The sequence below is a fragment of the Castanea sativa genome, chromosome 5 (genome assembly GCF_040712315.1).
Source record: "Castanea sativa cultivar Marrone di Chiusa Pesio chromosome 5, ASM4071231v1".
Classification (NCBI taxonomy): domain Eukaryota; kingdom Viridiplantae; phylum Streptophyta; class Magnoliopsida; order Fagales; family Fagaceae; genus Castanea; species Castanea sativa.
This window is the reverse complement of record NC_134017.1, coordinates 21,031,864-21,051,072: the sequence shown is the minus strand read 5'-3', so window position 1 is coordinate 21,051,072 and position 19,209 is coordinate 21,031,864. Positions and strand designations below refer to the sequence as shown.

General features: G+C 35.1%; 1 protein-coding gene across 2 annotated transcripts; it reads left to right on the top strand.

Annotated features, from left to right (window-relative positions):
* The first annotated feature begins 17,529 nt into the window (after positions 1 to 17,529).
* Positions 17,530 to 17,949, top strand: LOC142637477 (putative lipid-binding protein AIR1). Of its 2 annotated transcripts, none has more exons than XM_075811755.1 (2): positions 17,530 to 17,608; positions 17,687 to 17,949. In XM_075811755.1, the coding sequence occupies exons 1-2, from the start codon at positions 17,530 to 17,532 to the stop codon at positions 17,947 to 17,949; spliced, it is 342 nt and encodes a 113-aa protein (XP_075667870.1). The 2 variants fall into 2 exon arrangements, with proteins under 2 accessions (XP_075667870.1, XP_075667871.1); XM_075811756.1 differs by having other exon boundaries at positions 17,530 to 17,610; positions 17,704 to 17,949.
* The last annotated feature ends 1,260 nt before the right edge of the window (positions 17,950 to 19,209 follow it).

The following is a 19,209-nucleotide window of genomic DNA, read 5'->3' as shown; positions in this document are numbered from 1 at the left end:
TGTAGCCTTAGTAGATTTGGCTGGTGCTACTGTTGAAGAGGATGGACCTTTACCCTTAGAATTCTCCTTGGCACAAATGGGAAGAGTTGCTAGAACAATTTCTCGACTTTGGGAAACCAATTTCTTCTTAAAGGAATCCTTGGGTGCAGGTGGAGGCTTTGTGGTTTCAAGGGCTACTTCTATAGCTATTTCTTTCTCTTTTTCAACTGCACCAGCTTGCTCTACCGCTTTAAGAGGACTGTTGGGAGAGAGAAGGGCCTTGGCAGGTATCTCCTAGCTGAGGTTTGGATCTTTGAGGGTAGTATCAGTTTTGGAGCCTGAGGGGCTTGACGCTCAGATGGTTGGAGGCTAATAGACATTCTCTACTCTTTTTAGGGCAGAAGAGGCCTCCATTCCAGCTTGGTTCAGGGCCTCATTCCATACTTGGAGGCAGTATATTCTACAAACCCCAGAAACCTCAGCCCTAAGGATCTCCTTAGTTTCTGCCAACCCGACGTCATAACCCTCCTGCTCAGCCTTTTCCACAGCATTCTCGGCTTCTTGCAATTTTTTTTCTTTAAAACCCATATATGCTCCTTAGCTGCAGCAAGCTTATCCTCGGTCTGACAAAGTTTTTTGCGTTGATTCTCCACCTGCATCTCAGCCCTTTGCAGAACAGCCTCGACACTTTTCCTCACCCTATCAACCTTGGTCGGCTTGGTGTTTAACTCTTGGATCCTCTTCTCAGCCAGTTGTGAGAGACCGTGCCCCTGGCTCGTGTTATTACCTCTCAAAATGGAGGTTCGACTGATTATATTTTCCCCTTTAGATTAAGGGTTTTACAATGGAGCCGCCACTTATTTAATTATTGGAAAAATAAGAAAACCAAAATTGAATAATTTCTCATTTTATTAATTTTCAATTGAATTTACATTGATCATAGGAAAACTACATGGCTTTGGTCCTAGATACAATCTAAAATAAAGTACATGGCTTTGTTTCCTACTTACAATCTAAAAATTGAAAATTACAAGGATAAACATTGGTCTATCAACCCTTGATCTAAGTTCGGAGGCTATGTTACAAGGTAGGAAGGTGTGATTCAAGATGGAAAAGTCTTTAAACAAAAGTCTTTAAACATCAAATGAAATTAAGTCGAGTAGCAAAAGTCTTTACATGGATCAAATGAAATTAATCATTCCTTGTTACAAGTTGATTGCTCAAGCCTTTAAACATCAAGATTTGGAAAATGTTTTGTCCAAGGGATCCTCATATACCATTTTGAAAAAGGACACTTCTTCTTTTTCTTTTTTTTTTAATCTTGAAATCCTTTAAAGAAAAAAATTGGGCCTTTTTGAAAAAGTCACTAGGAAGTTCAATGCCCCTAGTCCAAATTTTTGTTTTTTGGAAATCATGATTATCTTTTTCTTTTGTTTGTTTTATTTTGGTAATAAACAAAATGAAAAAAAAACAAGCATAAAAATGCACCAATCAACAACAAACTCTAAATAAGCACAAAAAAATAAATAAATAAAGTTTTTGCTCAACAACTTGTGGAATTGAACTTAGGCAAAGTCTGATCGACCAGCGGATGAAGGTGGAGTGATGACTTTTTCATCAATTAGATTTTGAATGGCATGTCTCAGGTTGATGCACTTGTCTGTTTGATGGCTAGGTTCTTGATGATATTTGCAGAACTCATATGGCTTGTACCCTTTTGGCAGCAGGCTTGGATGAGGGCGAGGGTCAAGTGGGTTGAGATATCCCTCAATTTTGAGCCTTTCAAACAATTGGCTCATGGGTATGTAGAGTTCACTGAACTTCCATTGAGGCCTAGGATTGGTAATCGATGATGCTTGAGAATTTACAACATTGACTGCTTCCTCAATGGTGGTGTGGGTTGCCGCTTTCTTAGAAGTGTAGCTTCCTTGATTGACAGCATCTTCCACTTGAGTACCAGCTCTGATCAAGGCTTTAAAGTTGGGAAAGTATTGGGCAAAGAGATGTTTGTGGTATATGGGCAACAAATTTTTCACCACCATTTGGATTTGCTCTTCTTCGTTGGGCCTATTGGTCATTTGGGCTGCTTTTACCCTCCACCTTGTGATAAAGACTGAGAAAGTTTCCTTGGGCTTTTGCTTGGTTGTCTCCAAATCACGTCTAGTAATGTCCACTTCTATATTGTATTTGTATTGCTTGTAGAACTCATTGGCAATGTCCTTCCAAGTAGTGATTCTAGAGTCTTCAAGATTCAAAAACCAACGAAGAGCAGCCCCAGAAAGTGTGTTTTGGAACATTTGGGCCAAAAGTTCTTCAGTAGCTCCCAAGGCTTGGAGGGCCCTTGTGTACATCTTCAAATGAGCTTTGGGGCAGCCTGTTCCATCAAACTTGTCCAAGCTTGGCATCTTGAATTTGGGTGGAGCGCTTACTTGTGGGAAGAGAGATAGAGAATGGAAGTTCATGGCATCTTCCTTCCATTGAAACTTTTGAAATTATTGTTCCATTTGATCCAAGCGCTCCTTCAACTTTTTCTCACTTTCAGTCAACTGTGGGCCTTGAACTTCATCATTTTGGAAAGTGGTAGTATCTTTTCCTTTGAGCTTTTGACTTAAAGTGTTGAACTCTTCATGAAGTTTGGCTTGGCTCGCCACCAAAGTATTGAACAATTCATGGAAGTTGGTCATGGGCTCATTTGATGTATTCTCTTCAACCATGGCTACAAGAAATGAGTTTGGGTTGGCAAACGAATTTGGAGATGAGCTTGGTTGACTTGATCTGGAACTTTAAAGGCCTGCACCTTCACTTGATTGGGTTTTCAGTTGGAAAACTTCATGCACACATGTTATATTATCTCTAAAAAAATAAATTGGACCTCCATGGCGAGTAGGCTCCAATCACAAGCATTTGGGCTTAGGTTCATTCATAGCATACAAGGTTCAAACAATTATAATGGGCTTAAGCATTGGACTTGGGCTCATCATGGTTCAAACAAGGGCCAAACATATGCATAATGCAATGCAATTTACATGGCTCGACCTAAAGGTAGGTTCTATGGTTCATTACAACATGGGTAGAAGGTAGGTTAAAGGTCCCCACAAGCTAGGACGTCGTACCTCCCAACTTATGAACCCAGGAGCGCCGCGTTGGTCCGAACGGTACAATTTGTCCCTATGAACCACCATGGCGTAACCATGATGATCCTTGTCGCGGTGGGTGGTAGGTTCACCGCTGGGTATGTGAGTCTCAGGAAGACCACAATCCACGGCTAATACTACCAGGTTTCCGGGCTAGCACACAAATAAAATAAATTTCATTCAAGCAAATGATGCATGACATACACTATAATGACATATTAGACATATTATATACAAAAAGAAATAAACAAACAATGACATGTTGGCCACCATATCCTAATTGAAGCTTAGCCCTCAATATCCCAAGTGGAGTTGCCATTGTAAGAGACCGCGCCCCCAGCCCGTTTTATATATGGTGTGTTAGGGCCAAACCCACGTGAATGGGTGGAGTCATGTTATTGCCTCTCAAAATGGAGGTTCGACTAATTATATTTTCCCCTTTAGATTAAGGGTTTTACAATTGAGCCGCCACTTATTTAATTATTGAAAAAATAAGAAAACCAAAATTGAATAATTCCTCATTTTATTAATTTTCAATTGAATTTACATTGATCATAGGAAAATTACGTGGCTTTGGTCTTAGATACAATCTAAGATAAAGTACATGGCTTTGTTTCCTAGTTATAATCTAAAAATTGAAAATTACAAGGATAAACATTGGTCTATCAACCCTTGATCTAAGTTCGGAGGCTATGTTACAAGGTAGGAAAGTGTTAGGCACCCATCTCGTCCGATGAAACCGGTCTTCTAGACTATGGTGGCCAACATTCATATCATATCATCCAATATGTCAATCAATCTACATGGTGAATTTAATATGTGTGCATGCGATAAACCCTAATTAAATTTATTAAGCACTTCATTTTGATTGAAAAATAAATTCTAGTGAATGTGTGTGGATGGTGACATCCTAGATTCAAGGATTTGAAAGAATTATTAAACAAACATGTTTTTCATATTTTTGATGTGGATTTAAGATTAAAACTAGAGTTATGCATGAACATGTGATGAACAAACAATAACATGTGAAGAACATATAAAAACAATTAAAAACATTCAAACATATTCAAGGGAATTTAAATGATTACTATCATGCTTTAATCTTAAACTCTCATCATGGCAACACAAAAAACAATTAGGGAAATGGATTATACCTTCATGCAAGATTCATACGGTGGATAAAGAGACTCTTGAGGGAGGTCCTAAGGGTGGAGGAAAAGAAGAGTTAGGAGAGGAAGAGTGAGTCTCACTCAATACCTTGAGTCTCAAGAAGACCAAGATATGACAAGATTACTCAACTTCCTAAAACTCAAGAGAGGAGAAGAAAGGGGGTTTTTGTGTGTTCTAGAATGAAGGAGAGGGGAGGTTTATATAATAGTGGTGGAGGAAATATGAATGGAAGGCCATTAATGAAGGTTGGCAAAGAATCATGAACCTAGACCTCATTTTAGCCTTAGGGGAAATCTGGAGCAATAAATGTAGAGATTGGTGGGAGTGAGGAGCAAGCCGAAATTCAGTTTTCCCGTAGCTGCTGTAACAGCTTGTAAAGCCAATTTCGAAAAATCATATCTGACTCAATTCTGATCGAAATTGTCTCGTTCTTATGCTCAAATTGAAGCCCCGGATGTCTAATTTCTGGGAAAATTAACCTCATTCACAGATTCAAAATATTCTGAGAGATATCGATGAAATAGTGAGCAGAGGTTATTTGTTAGAAAATGGTTTCAGCACAATTAACATTAATAGGTCCCTAATTAGTTTCCAATTAACATTAATAGGCTCCAATCACTCCCATTTCAGATCTAATTAGTTCCAAATTTACCTTAATTAAAAAATAATTGCACAAATTACTTATTGAATGATTTAATGTTTAACTATCTAATTGATTAGGTGTGTGTAACCCTACCATAAAATGTAGTTCTAACCAATCAAATTATGACACACCATTGATCTCAAATTGATTATACATATAACCAATTGAAATCGATTGTTCATAATCACATATGGTCAGACTCAATTTGTGATAATGCATCTTAGTCATTAAAACTTGATTTAATGATAACTTTCAATTTGGTGGTCCAATTAAGGCTTATGACCAATCGATTTGATTGTTACAATATCAAGATCATTTTGGTGAAATGAGATTAAGGATCTAATGACTATAATCAAGATGCATATTTTCAAGGCAAAATTACCCTTTTACCCTCCAGGTGAAGTTAAATACGGGTTGCAAAATGAGGTGTCAACACTAGTGTGAAGGACTTCACGGCAACTATGCGCCGACCCTACTCCTCTTTCATTTGCCAGTGGGAGTTGTTCACCAGCTCCTCGGCCATATGCTCAGCTTGAACAACCTTTAAAAAAAAAAACAACGATGAGATGACGAGAGAAAGCAATAGGAATACTAAGTAAAAAGAAGAGAAAGAAGAGGGGGAAACACTTACCATCACAAGATCTCTCTTCAAAGTAAGAAACACTTCGTGTTTCTTCATGGTCCTTAGGTCGGCCATGTCATCGGGCAGTAGCAGGGGCTACTCCAGGGCATCTGCTATGTACCCAGCTTTTCCTTGTTGAAAATCCCTGATAGAAGAATCTATTGGGAGAGGAGATCCATTGAGCACCAGAGGTGGGTTCCAAGCTGGAATCTTGGTGCGATGATCATGCCCCCTCTTTGTGATAGACCCTTCACTTAACGACCTCATCTGAATAGTCTTAGCCAGTTTGGCCCCTTTCTAGGGCTCGGTTTCTTTAGGAGGAATGCCCTTTCCTTCCTCCACTAAATCCTTGCCCTTTTGATCCCGTTTTCTCTTCTTTTCTTCAGGATCAAGGTGGGAGGTGTGGGTAGGAGGAGGATTAGGAGGCTTGGTTTGAGCAGCCACTTTGTGCACAGTGCCCCTGGTGGTAGACTCCAAGAGTTGAAAAAGGCTCATCTTGGTTTTGTGGTGAATTACCATTGTGCCAGGTACACTTGAGGCTTCCTGAATGCTGCTTACTTGGGCTGGAGGAAGGTGGCTAAAGTCACCAATTGGGGCTTCTGGAGATTGAGGCTAATTAAAGACCTCAAGTCGTCCTCGGAGTCTGGGACTTCAACTACTTTTATTGCTTCCTCGAGAGCTGGTTGGGAGGGGGTTACTTCTTCCTCGGCAGTACGTTAAAAGGGAAACTCCACTTGTAGTACACCTTCTAGAGTAGGGCCAACAAGGAAGCCCGGTACCGCAATGTTAATTCGATGTAAGCGGGGGTCTTTCGCCTTTATCACGTACTTGGGCGCCTAGAAGCTAGATGAGATGGGGTCGTAGCCGAGGATGACGTGGGCCGCTCTTAGCTATCCGTTAGTGTGGACAAAGATCTCGGATTGGAATACATTTGTCAAATTAGGCTCGTTGACAAGGTTAAGGTTCGGAATTGCAAAGTACTTATCTGCAAATTTGCCAAAAGTAAAAACACAATTAGAAAACAGTACAAGTAAAATAAGAATAAATTTACAAGTAAAAACAAAGGAAGTGAGCGCAGAAAAGGTCAGTAAGAGAGGGGGTATTATTAAGTTAATAACCCTAGATCTCTTCTCTTGTTGGGCAATGAAGTCCATCATGCCATTCTCCTGAGATGATTAAGAAATCTTTGTCCATACCCTTATTGGACTCAGGAAGATACAATATAAGTTTGACCGCGGGGACTCTAGTATTTAGGTCGTACCTTTGACTTGTTAGTTTGTGACAATTGTAAATCCAGTTAACATCGTGGTGGGTAATGTTCACATTCATCCTTTCATTAAGGGCATATACACTACCTAGAATCCTAAACATGTTAGGGGCGCACTAGGTAGGGGAAAGTCTATGGGCAATGAGGTAGTCCCTAGTCACTCTACCCATGGGGATTCTCATCCCTCTCTCTATGAAGGCAATCAAAGGGTTTACCACTTCTCCCTCTTGCCTCAATGTGTGCCATTCCCCCTTGCGGCAGTACCTAATGGAAACCCCAAGAGGAATACGATAGCGAGCTTTAAAGCTCTCTATACCCTCAAGGGTGTCTACTAGATGAGCAAATCTATCCATTTGAAAGATAGTTAAAGGTATTGGGAAGACGGGGTAGAGTTAGAAAGGCCGAGGAGGAAAATGTTCTAAATTTAAAGAAAGAAAGGCTAAGGGTAACTTACGGAAGAGAAGAAGAGCTCCTCAGACTGGTTCTTAAGAGTTGAAGATGCAAAAAGTAAAGCAACCGAAAGTTTCAAGCAACATATATAGGAAGGGAAAAAGTAAGCGGGACAATTCCCACCCAAGTCCCTGTAAAATTTTCCACCATCAGATCTCCATCGTACCGTAGATCGTGGGGTACATGGCACCGTAGGAAATAAATGCAAATGAGTTCGAAATGCTGAAGCGTCAGAAGCGTGCTTTTGGGCAGTTGAAAAGACACCTACACAGAATAAGATGACATAAGAGCAGAGCAGAATAATTACTAGAATATCGAAATCCCTATTTTTTCCCGAGGAGAAAAAGAGTGGAATTTCGAGGAGATATTGTAGGGATAAAAGGCCCAGAAAAGGATATTGGGTTGTAGGCCATGTCCGAGGACATTAAGTCGTCCGAGGATAAGTAGACATTAACGCGAACGTACAAATTAGTAAGCTATGGAAGAAGTCTGGTCGTAAAGGATTGATAGTGTAGTCTGAGGAGAAATACCTCCTCAGTTAAGCAAAGTAGGAGTCAAAGGTCTGACCTTTCATCAAGCACAACACACCAAATGATCATACTGGTAAGGATAAGCATTAAAAGGGAATAAAACAAAGGAAAGCTGGGAAATATCTAGGAGAAAGCTACTATCACCACATTGAATGCTCTACAGCTAACTCTCTGACCACATTAACGTGGAGGTAATACCTGAGCAGAGACATGCAGCCTTACAACTACCCACGAAGACTTCAGGAAGGTGCTGATGGGATATGGATCAACACCAACAATTTGATCTATATGTGGAGGGCTGAGATGAAGTAAAAGAGGGGAATATAAAGAAGAAAAACCCCATTACAGAGGGGGATCGAAGAATCTGTAGAGAAAACATTCTTTACTAAAGAACTATAATTGTGTTTAAGTCAAAGAGAAATATATAAGAACTACAATCCTTAGACTTTGCCGAGAAGGATTTTCTTTGCATTAAATTGTTTATTCATACTTTCAAATATAATTTAGCATACTGTGATTACTGTCCAACACTTTGAAGTTCAATTTCTAGCCCACTCTCTACAAATTCATTGTTTTGGGCTCTTTGGGCCTTGGTCCTTTTCACTTTTGGACTTTCCAAGCTAAACGTGCCCTTATAGGAGACCATGAGGTTCTATCACGTGACACTTTGTTACATTATTTTTTTTATTTAACCTTCTATCTGGCATTTTTTTTCACTCTTCTCCAAAATATTTTACAATATATATATATATATATATATATATATATATATATATATATATATATATATATATATATAAAAGCAGAGAGCTCATGGGAGAGAGCACGAGATTCTGCCAAGTGGAACATTCTTCATTTAGGTTTCCTCCTCAACAAAATTACATTTATGTCAATTTAATTATGCATAATATTAGTTCATTGAATGTGTTCCAGGATTAAATTCACATATTAATTATTTATCATTTTTTATATAAGAAAGAAAAAATCTAATGTGGGAGACCATGAGGTAATACCATGTGACACTTTGTTATATTATTATTTTTATTTAGCCTTCCATTTGTTATTTTTTGCACTCTTTTCAAAAAACTTTTACAATATATATCAATCAATCAATCATCAGTATTCAATATTATATATAAAAACACAGACCTCACTGGGAAGAGCATAAGGTTATACCAAGTGGAACATGCTTCATTTAGGCCTTCACCTCAACAAAATTACATTTATGTCAATTTAATTATGTATAATATTAGTTCATAGAATGTGTTCCTGGATTAAATGCACATATTTACTGATCATTTTTTTATATAAGAAAGCAAAAATCTAATATGGGAGACCATGAGGTTCTATCATGTGGTGTTTTGTTACATTATTTTTTTATTTAGCCTTTCATCTAGCATTTTTTGCACTATTCTCCAAAATATTTTACAAAACATATATAAACTTAAAAAAAAATTGATCTTCTCTTTCTAATCAATATATATATATATATATATATATATATATATATATATATATATATATATATATATATATAAAAGTATACACCTCATGGGAGAGAGCATGAGGTTCTGCCTAGTGGCACATTCTTCATTTAGGCTTCCACCTCAAAAAAAAATTACATTTTTGTCAATTTAAATTTGTATGATATTAGTTCATTGAATGTGTTCCTAGTTTAAATGCACACACAAATTATTGATCATTTTTTTTATATAAGAAAGCGAAAATCAAATGTGAGAGACCATGAGGTTCTACAATGTAGCACTTTGATACACTAATTTTTTGTTTAGCTTTCCCTGTCACATTTTTTGCACTCTTCTCCTAAAAAATTTACAAGATATATATATATATATATATATATATATATATATATATATATATATATATATAGCAGAGACCTCATGAGAGAGAGCATGAGGTTTTGCCAAGTGGAACATTCTTCATTTAGGCTTGCACTTAAACAGAATTACACTTATGTCAATTTAATTATGTATAATATTAGTTCATTGAATGTGTTCTTGGATTAAATGAACATAATAATTATTGATCATTTTTTTATATAAGAAAGCAAATATCTAATGTGGGAGAGCATAAGGTTTTATCAAGTGACACTATTACATTGTTTTTTTATTTACCCTTTCATCTGGCATTTTTTGCATTATTCTTCAAAAAATCTTACAAAAAAAATATATATATATATATTTAAACTTTAAAAAAATTGATCATTTCTTTCAAATTAATATATATATATATATATATATATATATATATATATATATATATATATATATATATATATATATATATCATTCAATCAATCAATATATATATAAAAGCAAAGACCTCATGGGAGAGAGTATGAGGTTTTGCCAAGTGGAACATTATTCATTTAAGCTTCCACCTCAACAAAATTACATTTTTGTCAATTTAATTATGTATAATATTAGTTCATTGAATGTGTTCTTGGATTAAATGCACATATTAATTATTTATCATTTTTTTTTATATAAGAAAGCAAAAATCTAATGTGGGAGACCATGAGGTACTACCATGTAACACTTTGTTTTATTTTTTTATTTAGCCTTCCATCTGTTATTTTTTACACTCTTCGCCAAAAAGTTTTACAAAATATATATATATATAATATATATATATATATATATATATATATATAAACTTAAAAAAAAGTTGATCTTTTCTTTTTAATATATATATATATATATATATATATATATATATATATATATGTGTGTGTGTGTGTGTGTATGTATGTATATGTCAATCAATCATCAATATTCAACATTATATATAAGAGTATAGACATAATGGGAGAGAGCATGAGGTTCTGCCAAGTGGAACATTCTTCATTTTGGCCTCCACCTCAACAAAATTACATTCATGTCAATTTAATTATGTGTAATATTAGTTCATTGAATGTGTTCTTGGATTAAATGCACATATTAATTATTTATCATTTTTTTATATAAGAAAGCAAAAATCTAATGTGGGAGACCATGAGGTACTACCATGTAACACTTTGTTATATTTGTTAGGTTCTAAGACCTTTGGGATTAATGTATTAGAACTTCAATATGTAATGTGTTGGCAAACCATGACTAAAACATAGAGTCTATGTTTAGGCTTGCTCAAAGTTTATTTAATTGTAAAATTGGAATCGGGTGATTATAGAAATTATTGGACAAAATTTGCAAGGCTCGATCGATCAAAAATTGGATTCGATCGATCGAGAATCATGCAAATCTAATTTTCTGTAGAACTTTCAATTCAACCCAAGCCCATTTGACTCGTAGGGTTTTATGTTTTACTTCACATATAAAAAGAAAAACTCTAACTACATTTTAGAGGTCTTTAATGTGCTGTGTGTTAAATATCATGTGAGATCTAGATGTGTTTACCTTCATACACACTTAGGGTTATCAAAATCAAGATTCATGTCAAAAACTTGGTGATCGCTTTAGTTGCTGCAATACGAACTTAAAGAAAATCTAAAATTTTTGAATGGAGTCTCAAAGTCACAAGTAGGAGAACTTGTGGTTGCAGTAGATCAGGGAAAGAAGTAGTCCATGAACTCGGAGCTGTCACGTGGTCGTGGTAGTAAGTTTTCTACTCGATGTAGCAATAGGATGTTAATGGTCTAAGTTCAATTGTACAAACTTCAATTCTTTCATAGTGGATCTGTTTTACCTTGAGGATAGCGAGGTTAAATCCTCCCTAGGTTTTTCACCGGTTTTGTTTTCCTAGGCTATCATATCGTTGTGTTCTTTATATTTCCACATTATTTACATGATATGATTTATATGTGTTAACCTAGAACTGAATAATTTATCTAAGTAATCACTTGGCTATATAATTAAGTTAAACAACTTGTGTTAAGGGGATCTAAAAACGTACAAGTGGTATCAGAGCAGGTTAGCTCTAGTGTTTAGATTTTTTGGTCTAAGAGTTGATCCTTAACCCCTACTGTCATGGAACACGGTCACTCTCTTGTGATCTCACCTCACTTTGATGGAACAACTATGCCTACTAGAAAGTAAGGATAAAAGCATTCTTGAAATCTATTGATGAGAGAGTTTGGAATTCCGTTGAATATGGATGGGAGAAACCGACTACTCCTGTAAGTGAGTGGTCAACTTCTTAAAAAGAAGCAGCCGTTTTTAATAGCGAAGCCATGAATGTTATTTTTAATGTTATTTCTATGGAGGAGTTCAAGAGAATCTCTAATGTTGAGGTTGCTCATATTGCATGGAATATTCTCCAAATTGTGCATGAAGGCCCAAAGGTAGTTAAGATTAATAAACTGCAGTAGTTAACTACTAGATTTGAAAGCATTAGAATGTCTGATGATGAATGTTTTGATGAATTCTATACTAAACTAAATGATACTGTTAACTCTGCTTATAATTTGGGTGAAATTTATGATTAACCTAAGATTTTTAGGAAGATACTTAGATCCTTGACTGAGGACTTTAGACCCAAAATGACTGCCATTACTGAAAGCAAAGATGTGGACTCCATCCTTATTGATGAGCTTGTAGGATCTCTCCAGCCTTATTAGCTAGACCTACCCAAGACAAACAAATTCAAATCAATGGCTCTTAAGTCAATTGGTGATGTTGATGGGAATGGATTTGATGATGAACTCTCTTCTACAGAGATTACTTATCTTGCCAAAACTTTAGAAACTTTCTTAGGAACAACAACAGAAGGGCAAGAGGTAAAAACAATGTTAAACCTAGGAATTTCAAGAGGAATGAACCCACTAAAATGAATAATATTGATAAATAAATAAAAAAGCATGTCAAACCTCTAATGATTTTGTTTAATTGGGCTTAATTTGGTAAAATTGACTTGTGTAATTGATAGATTAACTCATTATATGATGTTTCCTAACTAATATGATGATTAATTTCTCAATTTAGTTTAATTTCTGAAATAGGGTTTTTCAAAATTTGGGGTTTTTTGGTCTAAAACTCTGTGTTCAAGTCAATTGATGGTTTATGAAGTAAAATTGAACAAATTTCAATGCATTAGAGCATGCATCATATGTGCATTCATTACATGCATCATATAGATTGTTATTTATTGAGATTTTTGTGTTCTAACCCTTGGTTTTTGTCTTTGTTTTTGTTTTTGTCATTCCTTTCCAACCCTTAGCATCATGATTAGGAAGACTAGAGCCAAGAAAAACACCACCCCCTCTACCCTTGTGTTCGAGAGTGATAGGTTTAGAACCGAGAAAAACCAAGAAACCTATGACAAGCATAGCATTTTAGGTCGGTATGGGATGAGCGTAAGATCATTCTAGATGAGTATGATGGGGGAGATTAGGAGGAATTTTAAGAGTAGGAGTTGGTTACCACTTTTAGATGTAAAGCATTCTCCTCTTGTTACTTTGATTAGAGAGCTCTATTCGAACCTCTCTGTCCATTCCGATAATTCCAACATTCAATTTGTGAAGAGTTGGATAAGGGGTGAAGAGTATGCCATTACACCTCAGGTAGTAGCCTTTGCTCTTGGTGTACCTTTGGTACAATAGCCCGTGTATCCTTACATTGAGTCTCCTCCCCTTTATGACATTATGTCATTACTCACTGGTGCTTCCATTAGATGGGGTACTGATCCTCGGATCACTTCTCATGAGCTTACCGAGCTCAATTACTTGTTTTTCCAGATTTTTTGTCATAGTATATGGCCTATCTCTCACCTTCATACTATTCCTCTTGAGGGATGTGCGTTTTTGTACGCTCTCGTCACTGATGCTCTTATTTGTTTTCCTTCTCTTTTTATCCGTTCTTTAGTTGAGGTTCATAGGAGTAGTGGTAAATCTCATGGTTTATTCTTTCCATTTTTCATTCATAAAATGTTGTTAGATTTGCATTTAGAGGATTTTTTTGCATCTGAGCTTGTTTATATTATAGTTCCTATAGGTGCTACCTTCCTTTAGCAAAAAGCGACTTAGATGAAAGCTAGCTCTAAACGCCCTAGAGTCGAGTCTTCTACAGGTGATGCATCTAGGCCTCCTCCTTTAAGCGGTCCTACTGCTTAGGAGTATGTGGATCCTACCGCTGCTGTTGACCCTCCACCTTCTTCATCAATAGATTCTTCTATTCGGAGTATACTGGATATTGTCATGGCCGTTCAGGCGATGCATGGACAGATTTTGTTGGATGTGCTCACGGAGCTTCAGGCTTTACAAGCTGATTTGGCAGGTGCTAGACATTCTTCTCCACCACCTCCATCTTTCGCTAATGAGTCTTGATTTCCCTTTGGCAATTCGTCACAAAAAGGGGGAGTGCATATGTGCATGGAGATAGGGGAGTTTTTGTTTTGGAGTATATAGATTGTATCTAGGAGCTTCTTGATGTATTTCATTTTATTTTGGCTCATGATGTATTCTTTTTGGTGATGATGTATTTCTTTTTATGAGGTGTATATGTTAGGGGGAGAAACTATGCTTTATGCTTTGTTTCTTTTATTGTTTCTTGTTTCACATATGGTAAATTGGTTATTGATTTATATTATGAGGTAATTCATGGTATATATCTTTTATTTTATGTTTTGTGAAATCAAGAATTTATTTTGGTTTACTTGTATTTTTCACACATGCGTTTATGTGTTTGTTGAGTGTTTTAGGAATATACAGGTTAATTCACTCGTGGCTGTTGTCTACATTGGCAACTAATAGATAGTAGTTAAGCTGAATTGTAATTAGGGCTTTTTAAATCTGATTGAGCTATTTTTAACTTTGAGCATTTCATTTTTGTGATGTGTTTTGTCACGGATTGCCAAAGGGGAAGATTGTTAGGTTCTAAGACCTTAGGGACTAATGTATTAGAACTTCAATATGTAATGTGTTGGCAAACCATGATCAAAATATAGAGTCTAGGTTTAGGCTTGCTCATAGTATGTTTAATTGTAAAATTGGAATTGAGTAATTACAGAAATTATTGGACAAAATCTACAAGGCTCAATCGATCGAAAATTAGATTCGATTGATTGAGAATCGTGTAGATTTAAATTTCTGCAAAATTTCCAATTCAGCCCAAGCCCATTTGACGTGTAGAGTTTTATGTTTTACTTCACATATAAAAAGAAAAACCCTAGCTACGTTTTAGAGGTCTTTGATGTGCTGTGTGTTAAATCTCTCATGAGATCTAGAGATGTTTACCTTCATACACACTTAGGGTTATCAAGATCAAGATTCATGTAAAGAACTTGGTGATTGCTTCAGTTGCTATATAAAGAACTTAAAGAAGATCTAAAATCTTTGAGTGGAGTCTCAAAGTCACAAGTAGAAGAATTTGTGGTTGCAGTAGATTAAGGAAAAAAATAGTCCGTGGACTCGAAGCTGTCACGTAGTCGTGATAGTAAGTTTTCTATTTGAGGTAGCAATAGGATGTTAGTGGTCTAACTTCTATTGTACAAACTTCAAATCTTTTATAGTGGATCTGTTTTACCTTGAGGATAGCTAGGTTAAATCTTCTCCAAATTTTTCACCGGTTTGGTTTTCCTGGGTTATCATATCGTATTGTTTTTATATTTCCGCATTTTTTACATGATATGATTTATATGTGTTAACCTAGAACTGAATAATTTATCTTATTAATCACTTGGCTAAATAACTAGGTTAAACAACTTGTGTTAAGGGGTCTAAAAACGTACAATATTATTATTTTTATTTAGCCTTTCATCTGTTATTCTTTACACTCTTCTCTAAAACATTTTATAAAATATATACAATCAATCAATATCAATATATATATAAAAGCAGAGACCTCATGAGAGAGAGTATGAGGTTCTGCTAAGTTGCACATTATTCATTTAGGCTTCCAACTTAACATATACATACATACATATATATATATATATATATATATATATATATATATATATAAATCATTCAACCATCAATATTCAATTTATATATAAAAGCAGAGACATAATGAGAGAGGGCATGAGGTTCTGCTAAGTGGAACATTCTTCATTTTGGCCTCGAACTCAATAAAATTACATTTATGTCAATTTAATTATGCATAATATTAGTTCATTGAATGTGTTCCTGGATTAAATGCACATATTAATTATTGATCATTTTTATATATAGGAAAGCAAAAATCTAATGTGGGAGACCATGAGGTTCTATCATATGACACTTTGTTACATTATTTTTTTATTTAGCCTTCCATCTGGCATTTTTTGCACTCTTCTCCAAAACATTTTTCAAATATATATATATATATATCAATCAATCAATATTATATATAAAAGCAGAGGCCTATTGGAAGAGAGCATGAGGTTCTGCCAAGTGGAACATTCTTCATTTAGGCTTTCACCTCAACAAAATTACATATATGTCAATTTAATTGTGTATAATATTAGTTCATTGAATGTGTTCTTGGATTAAATGCACATATTAATTATTGATCATTTTATTTTTATAAAAAAGCAAAAAATCTAATGTGGGTGACCATGAGATTCTATCATGTGACACTTTGTTACATTATTTTTTTGAATGAAGCCTATGTGCCCACGAGGGTCTCATCAATCATTTTATTCTTTAGACTTTAAAGAAACCACAATCTCCATCTATATAAACCCTAACCCATTTACCATACCTCCACCAATCCAAACTAGAGGTGTCAATTCGGGTTAGCGTGTCGGGTTCATGTCGTGTCGAGGTAGGGGTATTCGACTAAATGGCTCAACCCTAACCCGACCCATTTAATAATGGTGTCATGATCCTTCAATCCTAACCCGAACTGTTAATAAGGCGGGTTGACTTGACCCAACCCATTTGACAAGCTTAATAAACGAGTCGTGTTGGGTTGACACGAATGTAACACAACCCATTTCAACCTGCATAATATTAAATATAACATCCATCTAGAAATAATTTTTTTTCATCCCAAAAAGCAGTGCATATACTTCAAGTCTTCAACCCACATTCAAAATAATATAATTCAACAAAAATATAACATTCATTTGGAAATAAGTTCTTTACACTCCAAAATAAGTGTATACATTTCAACCCAAATTCAAAATAACAAAGTTTAACAAAAATAAAATAACATAATTCAACAAAAATATAATATCGTTGGAACTCGCTAAATGCTAAGTATCAATATTGAAAGAATTTGAGCAAATAGTAGACTAATCCTGACTATGACCACGATTATTATCCATAGATTCTTTGTTGATGTCCAAATTCATAACATCTTCCACAAGCTCATCCAATTTCGTTTGTGCAAGTTCTATGCCAAAAAAAAGAAGTATTAGTAGTTCTAGGGTCGGTGAAGTTTCAATTTCCAATTATATCTCTTGTAAATTTTTGTAATTAGGCACTTCTCTTTTTAAAATTTAAAATATATGTTGGATATAAAAGGTATTTGACAAATCTAAAATAAAATAAATGTTTATTTGTTATACGAGTTAAACGGATTGTGTTAAGTTGGTCATTTCGGGTTGACACAAATAATTTGACGTGTTAAACGTGTCTATTGCGGGGTTACGCTGGTTGACCCGCTTATGATACATTTCTTATCGTGTCGCTTTCGGGTTGACCCATTTTAGACCAATACCCATTAAGACCCAACCCTAACCCGAAAAAACCCGTGTCGGGTTCGTGTCGTATTCACGGGTTGGGTCGAATATTGACACCCCTAATCCAAACCCATCTTTAATTACAAACATATAGCCTTGGCAAGTGTCTAAAAATGGCTCCGAAGGCTATTGCAACCATGGCTTTTCTACTCTCTCTCAACCTTCTCTTTTTCACAATGGTCACTTCAACTAATGTCGCTTCTCCACCACCATTAAACACTCCAAAACACACTCCACAACACTCACAACCCAACCTTCCTACTAATAACCCATCCACTTGCCCCAAGGGCACCCTTAAGCTAGGGGTGTGTGCTAACTTGTTGAATGACTTGGTGCACCTTGTTGTGGGAACCCCACCAAAGTCCCCTTGCTGCAGCCTCATCCGTGGTCTTGTTGATCTTGAGGCAGCTGTTTGTCTTTGCACTGCTATCAAGGCCAATGTTCTAGGCATCAATCTTAATGTTCCCCTCTCATTGAGCTTGCTATTGAATTATTGTGGAAAGAATGTACCAAAAGGCTTCCAATGTGCCTAATAATGCTAAGCTAAATCTCTCATTTTTCTACCAAATTTCATGTTAAGGTTATACTTCAAAGCTTCTGAATCCTTCCATCTAGCATTTTTTGCACTATTCTCCAAAAAAATTTAATCAATACATATATATAAACATAAAAGAAAAAATTGGTCTTTTCTTTCAAATCAATATATAAAAATAAAGGTAAAAACCTCATGGGAGAGGCGTAAGGTTCTGCCCAATGGCACATTAGGCTTCTACCTCAACAAAAATTACATTTATGCCAATTTAATTATGTATGATATTTGTTCATTGAATGTGTTCCTGGATTAAATGCACATATTAATTATTGATCATTTTTTATATATAAGAAAGCAAAAATCTAATGTGGGAGACCATGATGTTCTATCAGGTGGCACTTTGTCACATTATTATTTTTTATTTAGCCTTCCATTTGGCATTTTTTGCACTCTTCTCCAAAATATTTTACAATATATATATATATATATATATATATATATATATATATATATATATATATATATATATATATATCAATCAATGTATATATAAAAGAAAAGAGCTCATGAGAGAGAGCATGAGGTTCTACCAATTGGAACATTCATCATTTAGGCCCCCACCTCAACAAAAATACATTTATGTCAATTTAATTATGTATAATATTAGCTCATTGAATGTCTTCCTGGATTAAATGCACATATAAATTATTGATCATTTTTTTATATAACAAAGCAAGAATCTATTGTGGGAGACCATGAGATTCTATCATGTGGCACTTTGCTACATTATTTTTTATTTAGCCTTTCATCTGGCTTTTTTGCAATTTTCCCCAAAAAATTTTACAAAATATATATATAAACTTTAAAAAAATCGATCTTTTCTTTTAAATCAATATATATATATATATGTATATATATATATATATATATATAGTAGACACCTCATGGGAGAAAGCATGAGGTTCTGCCAAGTGACGCATTCTTCATTTAGGCTTCCACCTCAACAAAAATTACATTTATGTCAATTTAAATATGTATGATATTAGTTCATTGAATGTCTTCCTAGATTAAATGCACATATAAATTATTGATCATTTTTTTTATATAAGAAAGCAAAAATCTAATGTGGGGACTATGAGGTTCTATTATGTGGCACTTTCATACATTAATTTTATATTTAGCCTTCCATCTTGCATTTTTTACACTATTCTCCAAAAACTTTTACAGAATATATATATATATAAACTTTTTTATAAAATTG

What these genes read in the sequence shown, in the direction of transcription:
- LOC142637477 (XM_075811755.1), top strand. Translation starts at nt 17,530, where the DNA reads ATGGCTCCGAAGGCTATTGCAACCATGGCTTTTCTACTCTCTCTCAAC. An exon ending in CACAATGGTCACTTCAACTA is followed by an intron (nt 17,609 to 17,686) that starts ATGTCGCTTCTC and finishes CTACTAATAACC; the next exon opens with CATCCACTTGCCCCAAGGGC.